Source organism: Aspergillus fischeri, genomic scaffold (genome assembly GCF_000149645.3).
Source record: "Aspergillus fischeri NRRL 181 1099437636249 genomic scaffold, whole genome shotgun sequence".
NCBI classification, from domain to species: domain Eukaryota; kingdom Fungi; phylum Ascomycota; class Eurotiomycetes; order Eurotiales; family Aspergillaceae; genus Aspergillus; species Aspergillus fischeri.
In genome coordinates, this window is record NW_001509770.1 from 220,995 (window position 1) to 237,968 (window position 16,974).

Genomic DNA, 16,974 nt, shown 5'->3' on the forward strand with positions numbered 1-16,974 from the left:
AAGATTTGCTCGTGATATGTGAGGGCAGATTGGGATGGAGGAGTTGTTGACAGGAGGAAACTCAAGTACGAAAATCTACAATGCTACAAATGATACTCCCTTACTATTCACTGAAAAGGACTAACAAGATATCATTCAGTAACCTGTTTTCGTAAACAATCCTTTGAGAAAGGTCCACAAAGATGATGTCATAGATATTCACTTCTTTTACTGACTCTAATAAGCAACTAGGATGCATGGTTTGGGCATTTTGTTGACCCAGTGGTCATTCTATGGCTGCCATACAACGCCTTCAGGGCATTACAGAGGAAATAGACGGTATTGCAAGAACTGGTACTGGATCCATTGAAACTACCGAGTCAGCCTTGTAGGTTGAGGGTCAAAAAATTGAGATGGCAGATAGCCCAGCAACGGTGACCATGTACTATACTGATAGTAGTATGTCGCCCGCCGAAATATATCTCCCCGCATCCATTGGCCTCTCGCTGCCAAAACAACCCAACAGAGCCTCTCCTCATAATATTCTCGATGTCTATGCTCACCGACTGTGAACAAAAAGGAGGCTGAGACCCAAAAACTAAGCGCCCATGAAATACGAAGTTGATGTTTTCAAGAGGCTCAAAGTGGCTGGTGATCAGGCAGTGCGGCTGTGCAGCAGCCCGAGGCATTCTTTGGTACGGTCAAGTCTTGCTTAAAACGTCACGATCCGGTATACTCGTTTGCAATATTCAGAAATGCTAAGAAGAATAAAAGCGTCTGTCTCGTCAACCTTACGATTTCTCTGGTGCCCTGAATCTCCTTCTCGCCCACAAATGGCGACGCTACGGGACGTCATCGCGCGGGAGAAATTTCCAACTTTGTCAAACACCGAGGCCATTCATCGTTTCGCATCTTCATTCCCAACAGAGCTCTCTCATCTCCGAAATGCTAGTGCTACAGTTGAATCTGGAGCCAGCACGCCTCCGGGCTGCTTGGAGGGGAAAACACCGTCGGCGCTGATCTACGGCGCAGATTTCGCAGAGGTCAACCGCACCCTGATCAGCATGCTGGCACTCAAGTGGACTCTGGCAGACGACTACGAGTCTTTCACACGTGGTCAATCAGAAGGGAAATTAACACCGGAGACGTTCAAGCGCATGCGGGAGATGATTATCCGGAATTTGCACAATCCAGCAGACATCTACGCGTTACTGGTAGCGATCCTCATCGACGATATCGGCAAAGACTCTGCCCTAGCCACGACCGATGAGGCTGAAGCTGAAGCAAACCATTCCGAGCTAGTCTATCATGCTGCGCGAGGAGATCGCATCCCGGCGCTGGCTGGTGTCCCCAGCCGCGGCAGGGCAGCGATCATGCAGAGCCTGCAGATCGGAAGCAAGCTGAATCTCTCGCAGTTGGTGCAGGGTGAGTGTGTGCCGGCGAGTCTTTCTGTGCTACGGTCGATAGGTGAGAATGAAGGCGGCTACAAGATGCGAGCGATAGTGACACTGCTCGATGTCGCTGGCGCAGGTGCCCATCGCGATGCGAGGGGCTGCGCAATGATGACCGAGTCGGTCTGCCGGGCTTATCTGCGCACTATTGAAGTCGTTGGAGAGTTTATTCGAGGAAATATTCCGACTGAGCGCGCATGCTACGACCGGATTCTGATGGATCGGGGGGAACTTCTACACGAGAAGGGATTTGCTTTGCTATCTGTTGAGAATGCCGAGGAACGAACGCTACTCCGGCTGCTCTGCATGGGCCGAGGCGATAGTCTAGAGTCGGCTGAGATGTTCCAGACGGCTTTTCAGATCTTACCAGGACCTACCAGACGCCGCCTGGTCGATGGGCTCAGTGTAGCTGGCATTGGCGACGGGGTGGCGATTGTTCCCTACTATGCGCCTGGTCTGCTGGCCGAGGTTATGCGCAGTGTCCACCACAAAGAGCGCAGTTGTATCGTTGCTGCGTTGTCTGCATTTCTGCGGTTTCTGGCGCGTGTGTTTGACGGTCCACGGCCTGGTGCAGATGGAATTCAAGAACGCGATCTGTCATTTGTCCAGGATGTGATCAAAAGCGACAGATTCGGTGACGGCCCGTCTATCCTGGATACTGTCAAGCTGCCTTGGATGGACTCGAGTGATACTATTGATCCACGCTTATGACTTGATGACACTGTACGATTACGAGAACTCACGATTACGGCATGCAGAGGAACATAGGTTATGATGTATGTGATAGAAACAATACGATAAGCATGAAGTGTACTCATAGTGTCATCCTGATTTTGTCGCCGGCGGTACACTCTCTGCGGCCTCTCGCATGAAGCGATCTTTGGCATCGACCGGATCCCACGTGGACCCGTCGTAACAGTTACTCAGAGCCTCCTGCAGCCATTTTCGCCAGGCATCCGTCGACGGCGCCAGCTTGCTATTTTGAACCCACTCTATGCGTCCCGTCTCACGGATGGCATACCACAGCGTCTCCGTATAACTTGGCATTCGCTTCGTCGGTCGCGCCTTGGGCGCAGCCCTCTTGATCTCATACCGGCTCATATCCCACGTTGATTTGCGGTGCATCATCAACGGCACCGCCCAGTACAGGATATTCAGAATAATATACGCGCTACCGATGGCCGCCTGCATCGTCCAGCCACAGTTGTTGAACAGAATCACAGACGCCATGAGCAGGACCGTGCTGGTCCCCAGCAGCACCCGATGCCATGTATCGCCAAACACATACCGGCACGTCTCCGTGCCCCCGTACAGTTCCCGCGTGATCTCCTCGTCGCACCGGACCACCACAAACGCCCCGTGGCGCGTCGCGATCACGATATCACCCCGCGGAACCTTGGCGTCGGTCGGCCGGTGTGAAAGGACGGGGTACCATTCCGAGGAAAGACAGGCCAGACTGGTCGACAGCGACATGGTTACGAGCGCGATCATTGCGAGCCCATCGTGGATGAGACCAGCCCAGATGAACAGACCAATGGTCATGACCACCGAGATCCAGTTTACGACGTTGAGAGCGCAGAATCTCTTCACAGGGATGTAGACTGGCTCTGCGACTCCATCGGTCAAGACTCGCGGTCGGGACCGCAGCTCCTCCGCCTCCTTCGACTCCTTGTGTGCGTAGTGAATGTCGTACACGCGAAACTCGTACTGCTGCAGCGTGGCAACATCGTGGATCACATCGGCGAAGAAATTCAGTTCTGTGAGGTGCAGTCCGGAATAGACGCCTGTAATGACGACGTCTTTGACGGAGGGGAGTCGAGCCGGTCGCTCGGTCTTGAGTATGGTCTGCGGGGCTGGGAGGAGGCGCGGGAGCCAGGCATACGAAGAGGCGGTGATGACTTGAACGTGTCGCTCAAGTGTCGATTCACCAATGATGGCGAGAACGCTGACGATGTCGAAGCGCCAGCCATCCTGCGTCGATTGTCCGGCCGGTGGGAACCATGGCATTACTCCGTAGTCCGTACTGCCGTATGTGGTACAGAACCAGAAAGACAAAATGTCGCAGACTTTTGAGAGGGAATCACTGAGAGACTGCGGGATTAGTCTTTTTTAGCCTGACGCCTATTTCTTGGCTTGTCCAGTCGATTAACTGTCTATGGATAGAGGCTCGTATTCGACTGAAATCCATTCGCCGATACCCTGTGTCACCTGCACATTGATTCCCTCCCAGACTCGAATGACGTTGACTGCACTTGAGATAGGCATCTGTAACTATAATGTGAATAGATGGAATGTCCATTAAAAGTAAGAAAATGGAGAGTCTCTTCTCTAATGATGGCAATGAAATCAGTGTGGGTTGGTGTTGGTACCACGCCGCGTCGTGTCGTGTCAACAAAGAGGTCGATAGGTAGTGACTCAAGCAAAAGCGCGAGTCAATCATTTCCCTCGTCACCAGGAGTAAAAAGATACATGGTGCCTTTCTTCGATGTACGCCTATATTTTACAATGGTATTTCGCAGGACTGCCACTAAAGGTACATACCAGATATGTGGACATTCCTCAAATTTAACAACACGTGACGGCTACCTACCTACCTAAGGCAGAAATCCGATCCTCCCCGAAGTCGAGGCAAAATTGGAAACTGTCAGCCAATCATATCGAGTCACCTCATTATCTGATCTTGATGATCAGATTAGATAAATCCCATCAATTTGGGGACCCTAGGATATCTTCATCCAGATGTGTGCATCCATGTGTCCCACCATGTCTTCCTATATTATTTGGCGCTGATATTGTTCTTAAGAGTCGAGATAACCTGTCCGACCCCCGTTCTCGAGACTGACACCACTATCTCAGTTCTTCGAGTGGGTCACCTCTGACTTCCGATTGTGGTCCGACCTGATCCCAATACTGTCGCCGACTTCCATTTCTTCCCCTCCTCTCATCCTTCCTCATGGCCAACCATGTTGTTCTTCAGCTGCCTAATAATCCTATTGCACCTGCAAAATGCTCTATCACAGATCATTCCGCCAAATGAACGCTGTGTAACAGCTGTCTACACAGCGTACCACTATATTTCTTTCTCGGGGCGACCAAATAAAGGCCTGTGGGCGCCACGATGCCGGAATCGGCTACGCGTGCTATCAATCTACGCTGCTTCTGTCGTATATTGCTCAGACGCGGAAAGAGAAACAGGTTTCGCACAGCTCGAGGACCAATGTCGAGAATATGCCGGTGTCGACTTAATTCCTCGAGAGGAGTTTGCCGCGAATCTGACGCATGAAGTAATCGGTCGGATGCGGGTGGTTGAGTTTGGAGAGCTGCCGAACAAGGAACCTGTTGACACTCCTATTTTGATATCCGAATCGTACTACAGTCGTGTGTTCAGAACAATTGTGAGAATGCCAGGGTGTTTGATACAGTATCACATGCTTACCAAGACAGGATGCCTGGCAATTTGAGCTTTGGTCGCATTATGCATTTGGGTAAGTCATTGATTCGATGGAACCTCGAGGTAGAGCTGATGGGTTAGATACCTGGGATATGCGTATTGGACCGTTGTCATCGCCGCCGGAGCTCTGCACAAACTGGCTCTCCATGCGATTTCCTTAAAGCGAGCGCGGTCGCTACCTTTTTTCCCTTCATTACTGTTGATATATTACTGGATACAAACCAGTTTGATTATTCCCGCTCCCCTCGCATCGAGCAGACGCCGGCTTCTTTGGTGGACATTCCCAGGTCGCATCCATGCGATCGTCGTCTTGCTTTTCTGGATTTTGAGCATCGTGCTCTGCCTCATCGGTTATCGAACCTTTTCGGACAATATCTAGTAAGTCCGCGAGTGAAGCTCATCTGCACATGCTGACGGCTGCAGCTGGCCCGAAATATCGGCACAGCTCCTGCGGTATGTTGCAGACCGCACCGGGATCCTCTCTTTTGCCAACATACCTCTATTATGGTTATTCGCAGGTCGGAATAACATATTTCTCTGGGCTACCGGATGGAGTTATTCGACTTTCAACATCTTCCATCGCCATGTGGCTTGGATAGCGACCCTTCAGGCAGTTGTGCATACAATTCTGTATATTGTTTTGTTCATTCAAGGTGGGTTGTCCTCTCCACTTGGGTACGTACCATCGCTTATGATTCCTTCAGCGGGAAATGCGTGGAAGAAGATGCAGAAGCCTTATCTCTTATGGGGCACACTGGTGAGCTAGCCCATTCTTCCGGTAGTTCAAATCGGTCAGCGTGACTGATCATGACAGGCTATGCTCGCCATGATATTGGTCTTCCCATTTGCGGTGGACTGGTTTCGACGAAGAGCCTATGAGACCTTTCTCGTCCTTCATATTCTCTTCTCAGTTGTCGCTCTTGTCGGTTGCTTCTAGTGAGTGCATCTTCCTCGAAGAGGTCTCCTTTCCCTCTAACATGTGTAGTCACGTCATCATATTTGAGGATCACGAATATTGGTTCTATCTCTGGCCGGCCGTTGTGATCTGGATATCTGATCGAGTCTTGCGCCTAATTCGGGTAGTCTACTGCAACTTGCATGTCCGACTCGGTTCCCACAGCCGTTTCCAATGCACAGGATGCGTTGCAACATACGACAAGGCTGCTGATATCATTCACTTGGAGCTAACCCCCGGCTCAGGTCTGCAGCCAGCTCCAGGACAATACTACTTTCTTTACCAACCCTTCCGGCTCACGGGGTGGGAAAGTCACCCGTTCACGCTGGGGTCGTGGTCATATAAAGATGGCGCACCTTCAACTCAATGCCGTAGTCTAAAACGTGACTCGACCACTGATGTCTCGGAAATTCCTCTTCTACCTGACACTCCCAGTTCGGGCTCAGACTATGGTTCAATCGATACTTCAGCCGACCCACCAGAGCGCAAACTCGCACTGCGTTTCTGGATCCGACCTTATGACGGATGGACTCGCCATCTCCGCGATCAATGCCTGCAATCACCAACTCGGACAATTCATCCAAACATCCTCCTCGAAGGACCGTACGGCGAGCAATGTCCGCTCTGGAAGTATGAATCCGTCCTACTGATCGCAGGCGGGACCGGGATCGCCGCCGCGGTACCTTACATCCAGGATCACATCCTCCGCTCTTCAACCGGCCGGACCTCGACGCAGGGCATCCATCTCGTCTGGACCGCTCGGCAGCCAGCCCTCATGCGCGACATCGCAGGGAGAGAGTTGAAGCAGGCTCTTCGCAGGAAGGACTTCCGTGTCTCGTTTTATGTTACTTCCGAGTCTACGTCTCAGGATGAGATTATGGATGGGGTGGAATATGCGTGTGGACGACCCGACTTGCAGGCGATAATTACAGCTCATGCGGAAGAAGCGAGACTTAGTAGTTCGTCTGTATTGGTGTTGGTGTGCGGGCCTTCGGGGATGGCTGATCAGGCCCGCGCGGCTGTGCATCAGGCTATGCGGCGGGGATGTCGATCACTTCGATATCTAGAGGAGTCCTTCGATTGGTGACTCATGATACCTTCGATATACCTCGGGCATATATTGTATGGCAGGATACATTACGAGCATATACGACTAGGTGTTGAACATTGAACATCTCTTGAATATGCCGATTTCGCAAGAAACGCAACTGAGACTATGAGAGATATTCGAGGATTGAATCGTCGCTTATCCAGCAGTCACGGAAAGTTGGCAACTACCAAAGCGAATCACTGCCAGCGTATGCAGTAAGCAAACACAGCCTTACGAAATCTGACGAGCTGAACAGGGAACCTTCGTCCGGTTGGACGCTACTGATTCGACGGCTCGCGTCGATCATTACTAAGTAGTTAGAGGACGGATAAGCAATCAATCAAGAGGCTTGAATATGAGCTTAGGTATGAGACATCTGAACAACGGGAAGGTCGGTCGTAAACATTCCAGCTGATACTGAAGCAGTCGGAACCACAAAGTCAGCCTTGCACTCTAGAAACCCAGCCAACCAACATGGAAAGTTGCGGCTCACAACGGAAGCGACTTTATGATCATCTAAGCAGCAGACAAAATCTCAACCACTCCTAGATCAGGTGTTCTTAAGCATAAAGCCGACTACGAGGGAGAGTACATACCATCGGTCTTCTCCGTTTATCATGCCGCGACCGACTGGTTACGTAGAAGTCTTAGTCTTGGTCAGAAGATTCAGCTTGTCGGACAAGACAACACCTTATAGATAACCACGAACGCGTCAATCCTCCCCGTCATCCTTGTTATGTCCTCCCCCATCAAAACCATCAGGCGTCATCATGAGACCATCCAAGAAACTAGTTTTCCTTTCCCTCTTCTCTCTGGCAATTTCCCCCGTCTCCTCGACCTGCTACTACCCCAACGGCACCGCGGACGACCACTACCAACCATGTAGCAGAGTCCAAGGCGTCAACGGCATGTGTTGCGCACTCGACCGCACCAATTCCCCGGGCGGGCCAGACTCCAAGGGCTTCACGGCGGACATCTGTCTGGAGAACGGACTGTGCCAGAACATCGTGCAAAAGGTGAGCACAGGCCAGATGGTTTACACCTACTGGCGAACTCTGTGCACCAGCGCGGACTGGTCGACGAATGGGTGTCTGAACGTCTGTACCGGGGGCGAGGTATTTATCTTCTGCGGTCGATAACAGGAGCATTGGCTAATGGCTATTTGTTAGGTATATCCGGGGCATACTGTCCCACTGACGCCGTGCGAGAATACCCCCGAGTCGAAGACCTGGTGCTGTGGGCAGAACAACACCGCGTGCTGTGGGACGTCGGAGGCGATCACACTTGCGCCAACGCTGGCGGTGGGGCTTGTGGCATCGACGTCGACGGCGGCATCTACCTCTGTTAGTACGGTATCTCCCTCGAGCTCTTCTTCTGCCACGACAGCGGCGTCTGTGCCTTCAACGGCGATATCTGCATCTGCATCGCAGCCACGCGATTCCTCACTGTCAACAGGCGCGAAAGTAGGAATTGGGATTGGAGTGGGTGTGGGATCAGTAGCGGTGTTTGGTGCGTTGGCTGTTCTCCTCGTCAGATGGAGAAGGCGAGTGAGTTCGAGGAGGCCGTACCCCTTCAGCAGTGTGGGGATTATCACCCGAGGCCAGGTGCATGAGAAAGCAGCCGATGGACCGCTGACAAGACATGAGCTGTCAGGTCGCAATGTAGTGGAAGCGGAAGGGGAGAGTCCTGTTGTCGGTGGAGGTAAGCCCGGAGCTTTTACCACGTAGCTGTAGGAGAGTGGCGATGGTGGAGTCGGTGAATAATAGATCAATGAAACTGAGGCATAAAAAGACTAATAGTAATGAGAGGAGTGTGCGAGCAGCAACTGTATGTACGGGGTATGCTGATCTCCATTATCTTCTTCTAGATAGGCAGACTCATTTGAGACATGGCAGAGGCGAATAAAACCCAATACATGGCTTTTGTTCACCTGGCCTAGACTCACTCCATCGAAGCATCTGTCCAATAAATCGGATTGCTCCAACAATTACTCCTTAGAAAAAGAAAGCTTCGTTTCTATCAGGCTCAGCATTGTGCGTCTTTGAAGCGCCAACTTTCGGACGGAGATGATCGCTCGAATGAGCTGGTCGTTGTCCTAACCAGTCATTTGACGCAACAACGAACCTCGAAGTAGACTACCTACAATGTAGAAGTAGGCACCAGATACGTCTGGAGCCAATTGGGCGTATTGAATTGTCTGACAAGAAGACCAATCATACGACAGAAGTTATGTACGACAGTCCGTGTTTCCTGCTGGGTGCTGCCTGAGCGATCAGCAGTACATACGGAGTACGGAGTAGTAAGGACCTCGATCTAATGACCTTGCATTATTTTTGAGTCAGACAATTCGTCACATTGCCTGATGACTACAGCACCTAAACTACAGTTCGTACTTTTTGCTTTGCTGTGATCTATACTCTGTTGCGGTGACCGAGCAAGGGAAATGATAGAGGTTGAACTCCTGCTGCAGTATCATTTCCATCAGCTAGAGATAATTCTCATTAGCCCAGTACTGAACTCATTTATAATAAAACCCCTGTCGCAGCTCTTTCTAAGTTAGATCCTGGAGGCGACGCCATTGAGGCCTGAGGGTATGGCAGCCAGGCAACCGAACCTAGCGCTGTCGATCCTAAGAAACAGAGTTCGCACGTCTGGGGTTCTGTTCTCTTCCAAGGATATTCCGAGTATAACTTCGGATCCTCCCAAAGTCCAACTCCGTCTTATCCTTTGGCTTGAGAAGTGAGGTAAAAGGTTGCCAACCTGAAGTCAAACTGAGCATCTCGCCGTCAATGGACTCTCTGAGCCTTGTCATATAGAGTACACTACAGAGGACAGCACGGGGCGTATAGACAGAATTAAAACAATACGCCGAGATCACAGTGATCAAGACGGTAAGGATTGCCGATCATGAAGCCAAATAGGGAGGAAGTGGACCTGTCAATACTCTGACGTCCAGGACGTTCTTTATGATGAGTTGGCGTACCACTAACCCAAGCCAAGATTATTGCTTTTTCTACGAACAAGCAGGGTCACTGTTCCTCGCTTTGCGCGGTACATCCGTGACCTTGAGACAGTCACTCATTTACTATTTGCGTTCTCTTAGAGACCGTTCTACGATGCAATTTCCACATAGCACGACGTCTAATGAACTCGAAACATACGATTAGAAACAAAGCAAGGCCTAAAGCTTAGGCATCATACTATCGAGAGTTAACTGAAGAACCATAATTAGCTCTCAGGAGGGCGCAAGGGATAGCCTGAACTATTGAATGCAGGGGCCACACCAAGCACATGGCTTGCCTGGCCCTACTTGGCTTTGAGTCCGGACTAGCAGGTCTAATTAATCGAATCGAAAAAAGCACAACAAATTCCAAGACACAAAATCCAGTAATTATGCAGAGTCTGTTGACATTCAGGCTGCAGTGGGTGTTGGGGCTGCAGTATGCGGAGGTCCACATGTGATATATCATATATCACATTTGGGGGACCCCGAATGAGCCCCTGTCACCCTGCAGGTCCGAGAGTTTGTACACCAAACTCAATTGCAGGATAATTGCATCGGTGGGAATTTATTGTTAATGGCTATCAAACTGTGCTACAAGAAGCACTGTGCGGTGGCCCGAGTGCTGCAGGATTGGTTCCTGCGTGAATCTGTGGATGTGAACTATTGAAGCCTTCATCTCAGCCAGCCTCAGTATGATCGACACTTGAATGAGTTCCAGCAAGGAGCCCAACAGTGGCGTTGAGTGATTGAAAGAGGAAACGTTCAGCGAGTCTGCTTCGAAAACAACAGCAACCAAGAGGGTTGACAAAGGTATAAAAGGACAGTCAAATCCTGCTGTTCTGCTTCTTTATCCATCCACCCATTCACTCAGTCAACCTTCTTTTACTTTCGACGCTTCCAAGCAAACTCCTTCAACCCATTCTCAAAATGAAGTTCCTCGCTGTTGTCTCTCTCCTCGCTGCCACCGCTCTGGCTCTCCCCAACGCAGGTGTCGTCCACCCTACCTTTGCCAGCGCCGACAAGTACACTTTGCAGCAGGCCCAGAACAAGTGCGGTGACCACACCACTCTGTCTTGCTGCAACCATGTCTCCAAGGTTGGCGACACCACCGCCTTCAACTACGGCATCCTGAACGGCCTTCTCGGCAACGCCATCAGCGGCCCTGAGGGTGTTGGTATCCTCTCTGGCTGCCAGAAGATCTCCGTCACCGGTAAGCATTCGTATCAAAAGTTGTGAGAAACTATGCCTCTAACATTTCCCAGCCCTGATCGGTGTCAACGACCTCCTCAACAAGCAATGCCAGCAGAACGTTGCTTGCTGCCAGGACAACAAGTCTGTTGCTGTAAGTTCCCTCAGTCCTTCCCTAGTTGGCACTCTTCTCACGATATTAGACTGGTGGTCTCATCAACGTTGCCACGCCAGCCTGCGTTGCTCTCGGCTCCATCAACTAAGCCAGTTGCAAGTGATGCCGTTTTCCCAGACCCTTGTTCGATATCTTCGGGATCAACGGTTGCATATAGCACTTGGTGTACAGCTGCATGCTCCTGGCGGACAGAAAAATTTCTCTTCTTGATCAGATGATTGATGGTCGACTCTCATCTGGACTGTTACTGTATCCATTTAGTGCATTCTGTCCTATTGGACTTGAGGAGCGTTAATAATCGAGAATATACCTTACTCTTAATCATCACTTCCTTCCTTGGTAGTAAATCAATTAGTTTCTCTTAGACGGCAGCTCATAGCATAAGCAATTCTATCCTTGTAAGCTGGCTTGGGTTTTAGGCCCAGTTCTCTTTAATAAATCCTTCGCGCCAATTTAATGCCCTTGGAGATGTTATGACAGAAAATATCTGGGAAGATTGCATCTAGAAAGCGTCCGTGACTCACGAAGATCCGGATACTGACGCACTTGCCTTGAGTTTTGACCGAACTCACTCCTGTCTTCTGATGCAGAGTACTATTATTGTAAAGTGATTGATTTGCGCAATATAGGCGAGTAACCAAGCGTATTTAGTCCAAAATTCCGAACGTTCTCATTGACACACCAGTCGCGCGAATTGTACCGGTGCTGAAAAAGCTGATGAGGCCAGCGTCAGTACATTCAATCTCATATAGAGCCCTCAGTTTATCCGCGTCACATGAAAGCAATCAACAATTGTAGCGCGTACATTGCTTCAAGGAGTATTACACACATGGAATGTACTCATAGTAGCACTATTAAGATCTGGCCTTGGCCATTAATCTGCTTCTCAAGCTAGCTGGAGGAAATAGTTCATGTGCAACCATTGTTTATGAGGATCTTTATTCCCCCTAGAGGCCAACAAGGAAAAACAAAGACGAGAATAGAAATAGAAATAGAAGTATTGATTTGATTGAATTAAATCAAAGTTGGTCCTAATCTTGTTCTCGCCGGCAAGGCGCCTAGATACAAATCCCACTGGGGAGTTACTGCGACAGTTCAGATTATTCGCGACCCAGGGTATGAATTTACCCCTTGTAGCTACTTTCAAGCTAGTCGCGCTACCTTTTAGGGTGACACTCGACACCTACTGGAATGGGAATGACAATAAGGAGCTGTGGTGGCTGGAAAGCGGTAGCACTGACTTGATGGTTGGTAACACAGAGTGCACTACCACTAAGATCTATAAAGCTGGCACAATCCCCGGCCAAGCCTTTGACCTCAAAGTGACTGGACAACTTCCATTTCGAAAGGACGACGACAATGATCTTACGTTCGCGATTAGTGGCAGGTTGAACCCAGATGGTTCTCTGGTGAACCCAAGGCAGATTGCAGAATCCACTGGCTATAGCACTAGCTGTTTCTACACTACCTTCCCAGTCAGAGATGCATGCTCGTATGTGAGCAGATTAAAGAACTCTATCTGGTATGGATCTCTACAAAGAGGGTCTAAGACAGGGAGTCAGTACTGTATCTCAGGCATTTCTAATCTTATGATATTTGCGGGACTAGAGGGGTTGGAGTCGCCTATGTCACCTCTAGGAGGAGAAGAGTCTTCATAAGAATTTGAAATCAACCCCTTTGCTGTGGTATTTGTCACTAGGGATAGAGAAGTCAACAGTGCTACTCATACTGCATGCTTATGCTATGTCTAACCTGTAGAACACTGGGATCAACCAAACAGAGACATTATCTATAAAGTATGGTGGTATCAGGGATTAGGAGGAGCAATATCATCCCTTATACAGATCTTAAGTGAGGCTTTGAATACCTGCAACACGATGAGAGTCTCTAATACATTGACACTGCTCGCTCCGTCGCCGTTGGTGCTGGCTATGGAGGATACATGGTCAACTGGATGCAAGGTCATGAGCTTGGCTGTAAGTTCAAGGCCCTTCTGACGCATGATAGGAGTTTTAGTATGACCTCTTAGTTAGCCAGCAATCAGTAACATTTTGTCAAAAAAATTAGAGGTCCTATTTGGGAATCTCTAGATGAGTGGGTGAAATGGGATCCAGCACGATTGAATGCGAGCTGGCAAACTCCCCATTTGGTCATCCATTGCGAGTTGAATTACAAGAATTAGCCGCTTTCAACGTTCTCTGGCTCAGAGGCGTGGATAGTGCGCTCCTGGTATTTCCAGACGAAGGGAATCCGATTGTAAATCCGGAAAATAATTTGCTTTGGTATCGCACTGTGATTGATTGGATGAGAAAATACAGCAATCAGAAATCTTAGTCCATCCTTCAGTATCCTTTCGTTGACAAGGTTGTTTGCTACTCACAATCTCTCGAATAGCCTCTCAAAATTCTGTATACATGGTTATTAACTATGTTTCAAGCGTTCCTTTCCTCTTCTCAGCAGAGACATCAAGGAGCAAATGTACTAAGAGGCTATACATAGTAGATGCGCTGTGAAATGGCGTTGTGACCCTTTGTTATTGGGGATAGTACCTGCCTAGAACACTACCTTCTTGCATATAAATAGTAGATCACTAGCTTAATACTATAATCATAGATCAACTACCTAGTAGGAAGTGGCTATAACCTTAATAATTAAATTTAGGGGTGTGCGGTCATAACTCATACTTGTATGGCAGAATCTAATTAGGTGATCTTTGCTTAGTAGATAGCTCCTACGCTATGTGATAGTAAACCTACCTTCTACATAGTAACGTAATGAAATATCTTTATATTCTTCCCCTCATTTTGATTATTCTATAGATTTTATATGTTTAGTGGCACCATTGCACCGTTGCCATTGTACTCCTTGGCCGTCACAGGGAATATATATATATTTCAGGAGGGAGATCAAATAAGGCAATTCTAATCACAAGTAGATATACGAGTACAATAATAAAGTCTATGTAGTGAAACCGACTTTCAAATCACTCAATTACTGATACTATGTGCAATTCTACAACTTTGATATTATGGATGGACAGTGAAATAAATGCTCACCTGCCCAAGGCAACCGGAAACGCACCCGAGTCCAACTCCCGAGCACGCGGAAGTGCGGGACGTACTTCCTCACAACCAGAAATACAACAATTCCTGCACAACAATCACCACTGCATGATACATATCATATCAATGAGCAGCTCATCTCCTCACCACCCACGCCCAGACGAAGTGTCAGGAAAACCTCCGAAACGACGTAAAATCGCGGTCGCGTGCGATGAATGTCGCGCGCGGAAGGTCCGGTGCGACGGCATCCAACCCGGTAGGTCTCGCTGGCTTTCTTCCGACTTCCGCGTCAATATTGCTTCGGAATAAGAACCGTCTTGCTGACTGCGTCTCTCATTCCTCGGGCTTTAGTCTGTGGGCCGTGTATGAAGCGATCGGATGCGCGCTGTGTTTACACTGGTGAGTCGGAGAAACGCAGGGCTGTGCGCAAGTGAGTGTTTGCCTCAGGCATCAATAGGTTGGTTGCCAGCTGATGTTGATTTCTTGGGGCAGCTACATCGCTAGTTTGGAAAGTAAAATCAGACATCTAGAGACCCCGGGTGGGCAGCAGGCAGCAGGTTACACGCAGGTCAGTATTTAGTTTGTCTTCTCATAGAGCACGGATTTACGTTACTAGTCTACATCGCTGTTCGATCAGGTCTCACCTTCAGACCAGACATCGGGGCAACTCAGTCCATCACAAAGGGTTCCTCTCGGCCGGTTTGATGGAAGGAATGGCTTCGCTGCAGGTAATGCAGTTTACCGTCGTTTGCAACGTCCTTTAGATACTGAAGGACGAGATGATGGCGTGAATGCGATGATGGGTTCCCTGGAGGAAGAGCGCCAGACACAAGGGTTCTTTGGCAGCTCAAGTGCTACCAGTTTCATGCGTCAGATCAAAACAGCCGTGGAAAAGAGGGTGGACTCACCCGACCGCCGAACATCTGAGTCCATACTGGGGACTGCGCCGCAATCGAGTCTTCTGCCTATGAGGACTGAGAGACCCTCGACCATATCCAACTATGTACTTCCCCCAAGGAAGACTGCCGATAGCCTTATGGATGTGTACTGGCGCTTTGTGTTTCCCCTCTACCCGCTGGTAGATAGCATCCACTTGCGAGCGGAGTATATGAAGATCTGGACGGGAGACGCGCTCGACTCCGACGAGAACATGCTCATGTGCACGTTCAACGTCATCTTTGCTTTAGCCTGTCAATTGGCTGATTTCATCCCGCCTGACGAGCGCGAAGCATCTGCAGATGCTTTCTTCTCTCGTGCAAAAGACCTCCTACACTTCAACCTCTGGCACGGTGGCTCTGCTGCTCTGATACAATGCCTTCTGCTGATGGCTCAATACTTGCAAAGCACCGACTCGGCACATCAATGCTGGATTGTCACTGGTTTAGCGATTCGGAACGCTCAAAGCCTCGGCCTGCATCTTCCACAGACCATTGCCCGTCTACCGAGCTTCCAAGACCAGCAACTAGCACGGAAAATCTGGCACGGATGTGTTCTTATGGACAGGGTTATCTCGATGACATTCGGACGACCAGCTATGATCTCCAAGGCATCCTGTGGCTCTGTCCCGCTGCCGGCCACAGTGGACGAAGAGTACATTCCCGAGTCTCTGGCTGGTGAAGTGAGACAACCCACCGACCGTCCTTCCGTCATGGCTTTCTACGCAAAGTCCCTTGAGCTCTACGAGATTCTAAACGATATTCTACTCAGCCTCTACAAACCTGTCCCCGAAGAAAACCCAGAAGACATTTACGATTTCTACTTCAACAAGGGACCAGCCGAGAGCGAACGTACGGTCTTCGAACTCGATCGAGCTCTCACCAAATGGACTCAGAGTCTTCCGGCCCATCTCCGAGGAGATACATCCTCCATGCCTGAGGATGCGGTATTCTATCACCAGAGTGTAGTTTTGAGAGCTCGGTAAGTTCCTCTGTCCCACCCAAATGGTATGCGAACTGACAGGCTACCACAGATTTCTACATGTCCGGATGCTTCTTTTCCGACCGATTTTGTCCAAATACTGTACTGCTCGCGAGATTACACCACATGATCCGCTTATCTCAGTGAATGATTCATTCCCTCAGCGAGTTGCGCAGCAGTGCTCCATCATCTGTGTCAAGGTCGCGCAAGAGGTCATTGAATTAATCCACAGCAACATCCCTGCCGACGGCACTACCGGTCCACTTCCAGCCTGGTGGTACAACATTCTCTGTAAGTCATATTAAGGTCTGCAACTGAGAATGTACTGACAGGGAAGATGTCTACACGGCAGCGACGGTCCTGATCGCCGGCCGTCTCCGGTCCGCTATCCTCGAAGAAGTAACGGAAACAGCGATAAGCAGATCCTGGAACTGTGCCCTTGAAATATTGCGAAGCTACCACAGCTACAGCTCATCAGCTCGACGGTGCGTCGCAGCATTGGAGATCCTCTACGAAAAGGTCGTTTCGGAAGGACCGCCACGGAACGAGCCGTCAACCCATGCTCAAACCAGCACTTTCAACACCACGAACGACATGTCCCTCGGCGAAGGCATGAATGCAATCTTGCTGGATGGGTTTGATATACCTGATTTTCAGGACATGTCATGGCTGAACAGCGTGCCGAGTAATCTTTATTGAGTT

General features: G+C 49.6%; 6 protein-coding genes across 6 annotated transcripts; 5 read left to right on the forward strand and 1 right to left on the reverse strand.

The window, feature by feature from the left end:
• Positions 1-812: 812 nt before the first annotated feature.
• On the forward strand, positions 813-2,141 carry NFIA_008080 (uncharacterized protein; the record flags this gene model as incomplete). The annotated part of the gene is made up of 1 exon (XM_001264027.1): positions 813-2,141. One exon carries the CDS (start codon positions 813-815, stop codon positions 2,139-2,141), a length of 1,329 nt encoding a protein of 442 aa, XP_001264028.1.
• Positions 2,142-2,252: 111 nt separating this feature from the next.
• Positions 2,253-3,437, reverse strand: NFIA_008090 (uncharacterized protein; the record flags this gene model as incomplete). Its single annotated transcript, XM_001264028.1, has 1 exon — positions 2,253-3,437. One exon carries the CDS (start codon positions 3,435-3,437, stop codon positions 2,253-2,255), a length of 1,185 nt encoding a protein of 394 aa, XP_001264029.1.
• Positions 3,438-4,393: 956 nt separating this feature from the next.
• Positions 4,394-6,923, forward strand: NFIA_008100 (ferric reductase family protein; the record flags this gene model as incomplete). Its single annotated transcript, XM_001264029.1, has 7 exons — positions 4,394-4,825; positions 4,875-4,915; positions 4,963-5,259; positions 5,305-5,534; positions 5,586-5,638; positions 5,696-5,817; positions 5,867-6,923. 7 exons carry the CDS (start codon positions 4,394-4,396, stop codon positions 6,921-6,923), a joined length of 2,232 nt encoding a protein of 743 aa, XP_001264030.1.
• Positions 6,924-7,696: 773 nt separating this feature from the next.
• Positions 7,697-8,653, forward strand: NFIA_008110 (uncharacterized protein; the record flags this gene model as incomplete). Its single annotated transcript, XM_001264030.1, has 2 exons — positions 7,697-8,041; positions 8,096-8,653. The coding sequence occupies 2 exons, from the start codon at positions 7,697-7,699 to the stop codon at positions 8,651-8,653; spliced, it is 903 nt and encodes a 300-aa protein (XP_001264031.1).
• A 2,204-nt stretch (positions 8,654-10,857) lies between these two features.
• On the forward strand, positions 10,858-11,381 carry NFIA_008120 (hydrophobin family protein; the record flags this gene model as incomplete). Its single annotated transcript, XM_001264031.1, has 3 exons — positions 10,858-11,140; positions 11,193-11,272; positions 11,322-11,381. The coding sequence occupies 3 exons, from the start codon at positions 10,858-10,860 to the stop codon at positions 11,379-11,381; spliced, it is 423 nt and encodes a 140-aa protein (XP_001264032.1).
• Positions 11,382-14,566: 3,185 nt separating this feature from the next.
• On the forward strand, positions 14,567-16,971 carry NFIA_008130 (transcription factor domain-containing protein; the record flags this gene model as incomplete). The annotated part of the gene is made up of 4 exons (XM_001264032.1): positions 14,567-14,611; positions 14,972-16,272; positions 16,325-16,563; positions 16,751-16,971. The coding sequence occupies 4 exons, from the start codon at positions 14,567-14,569 to the stop codon at positions 16,969-16,971; spliced, it is 1,806 nt and encodes a 601-aa protein (XP_001264033.1).
• Positions 16,972-16,974: the final 3 nt, after the last annotated feature.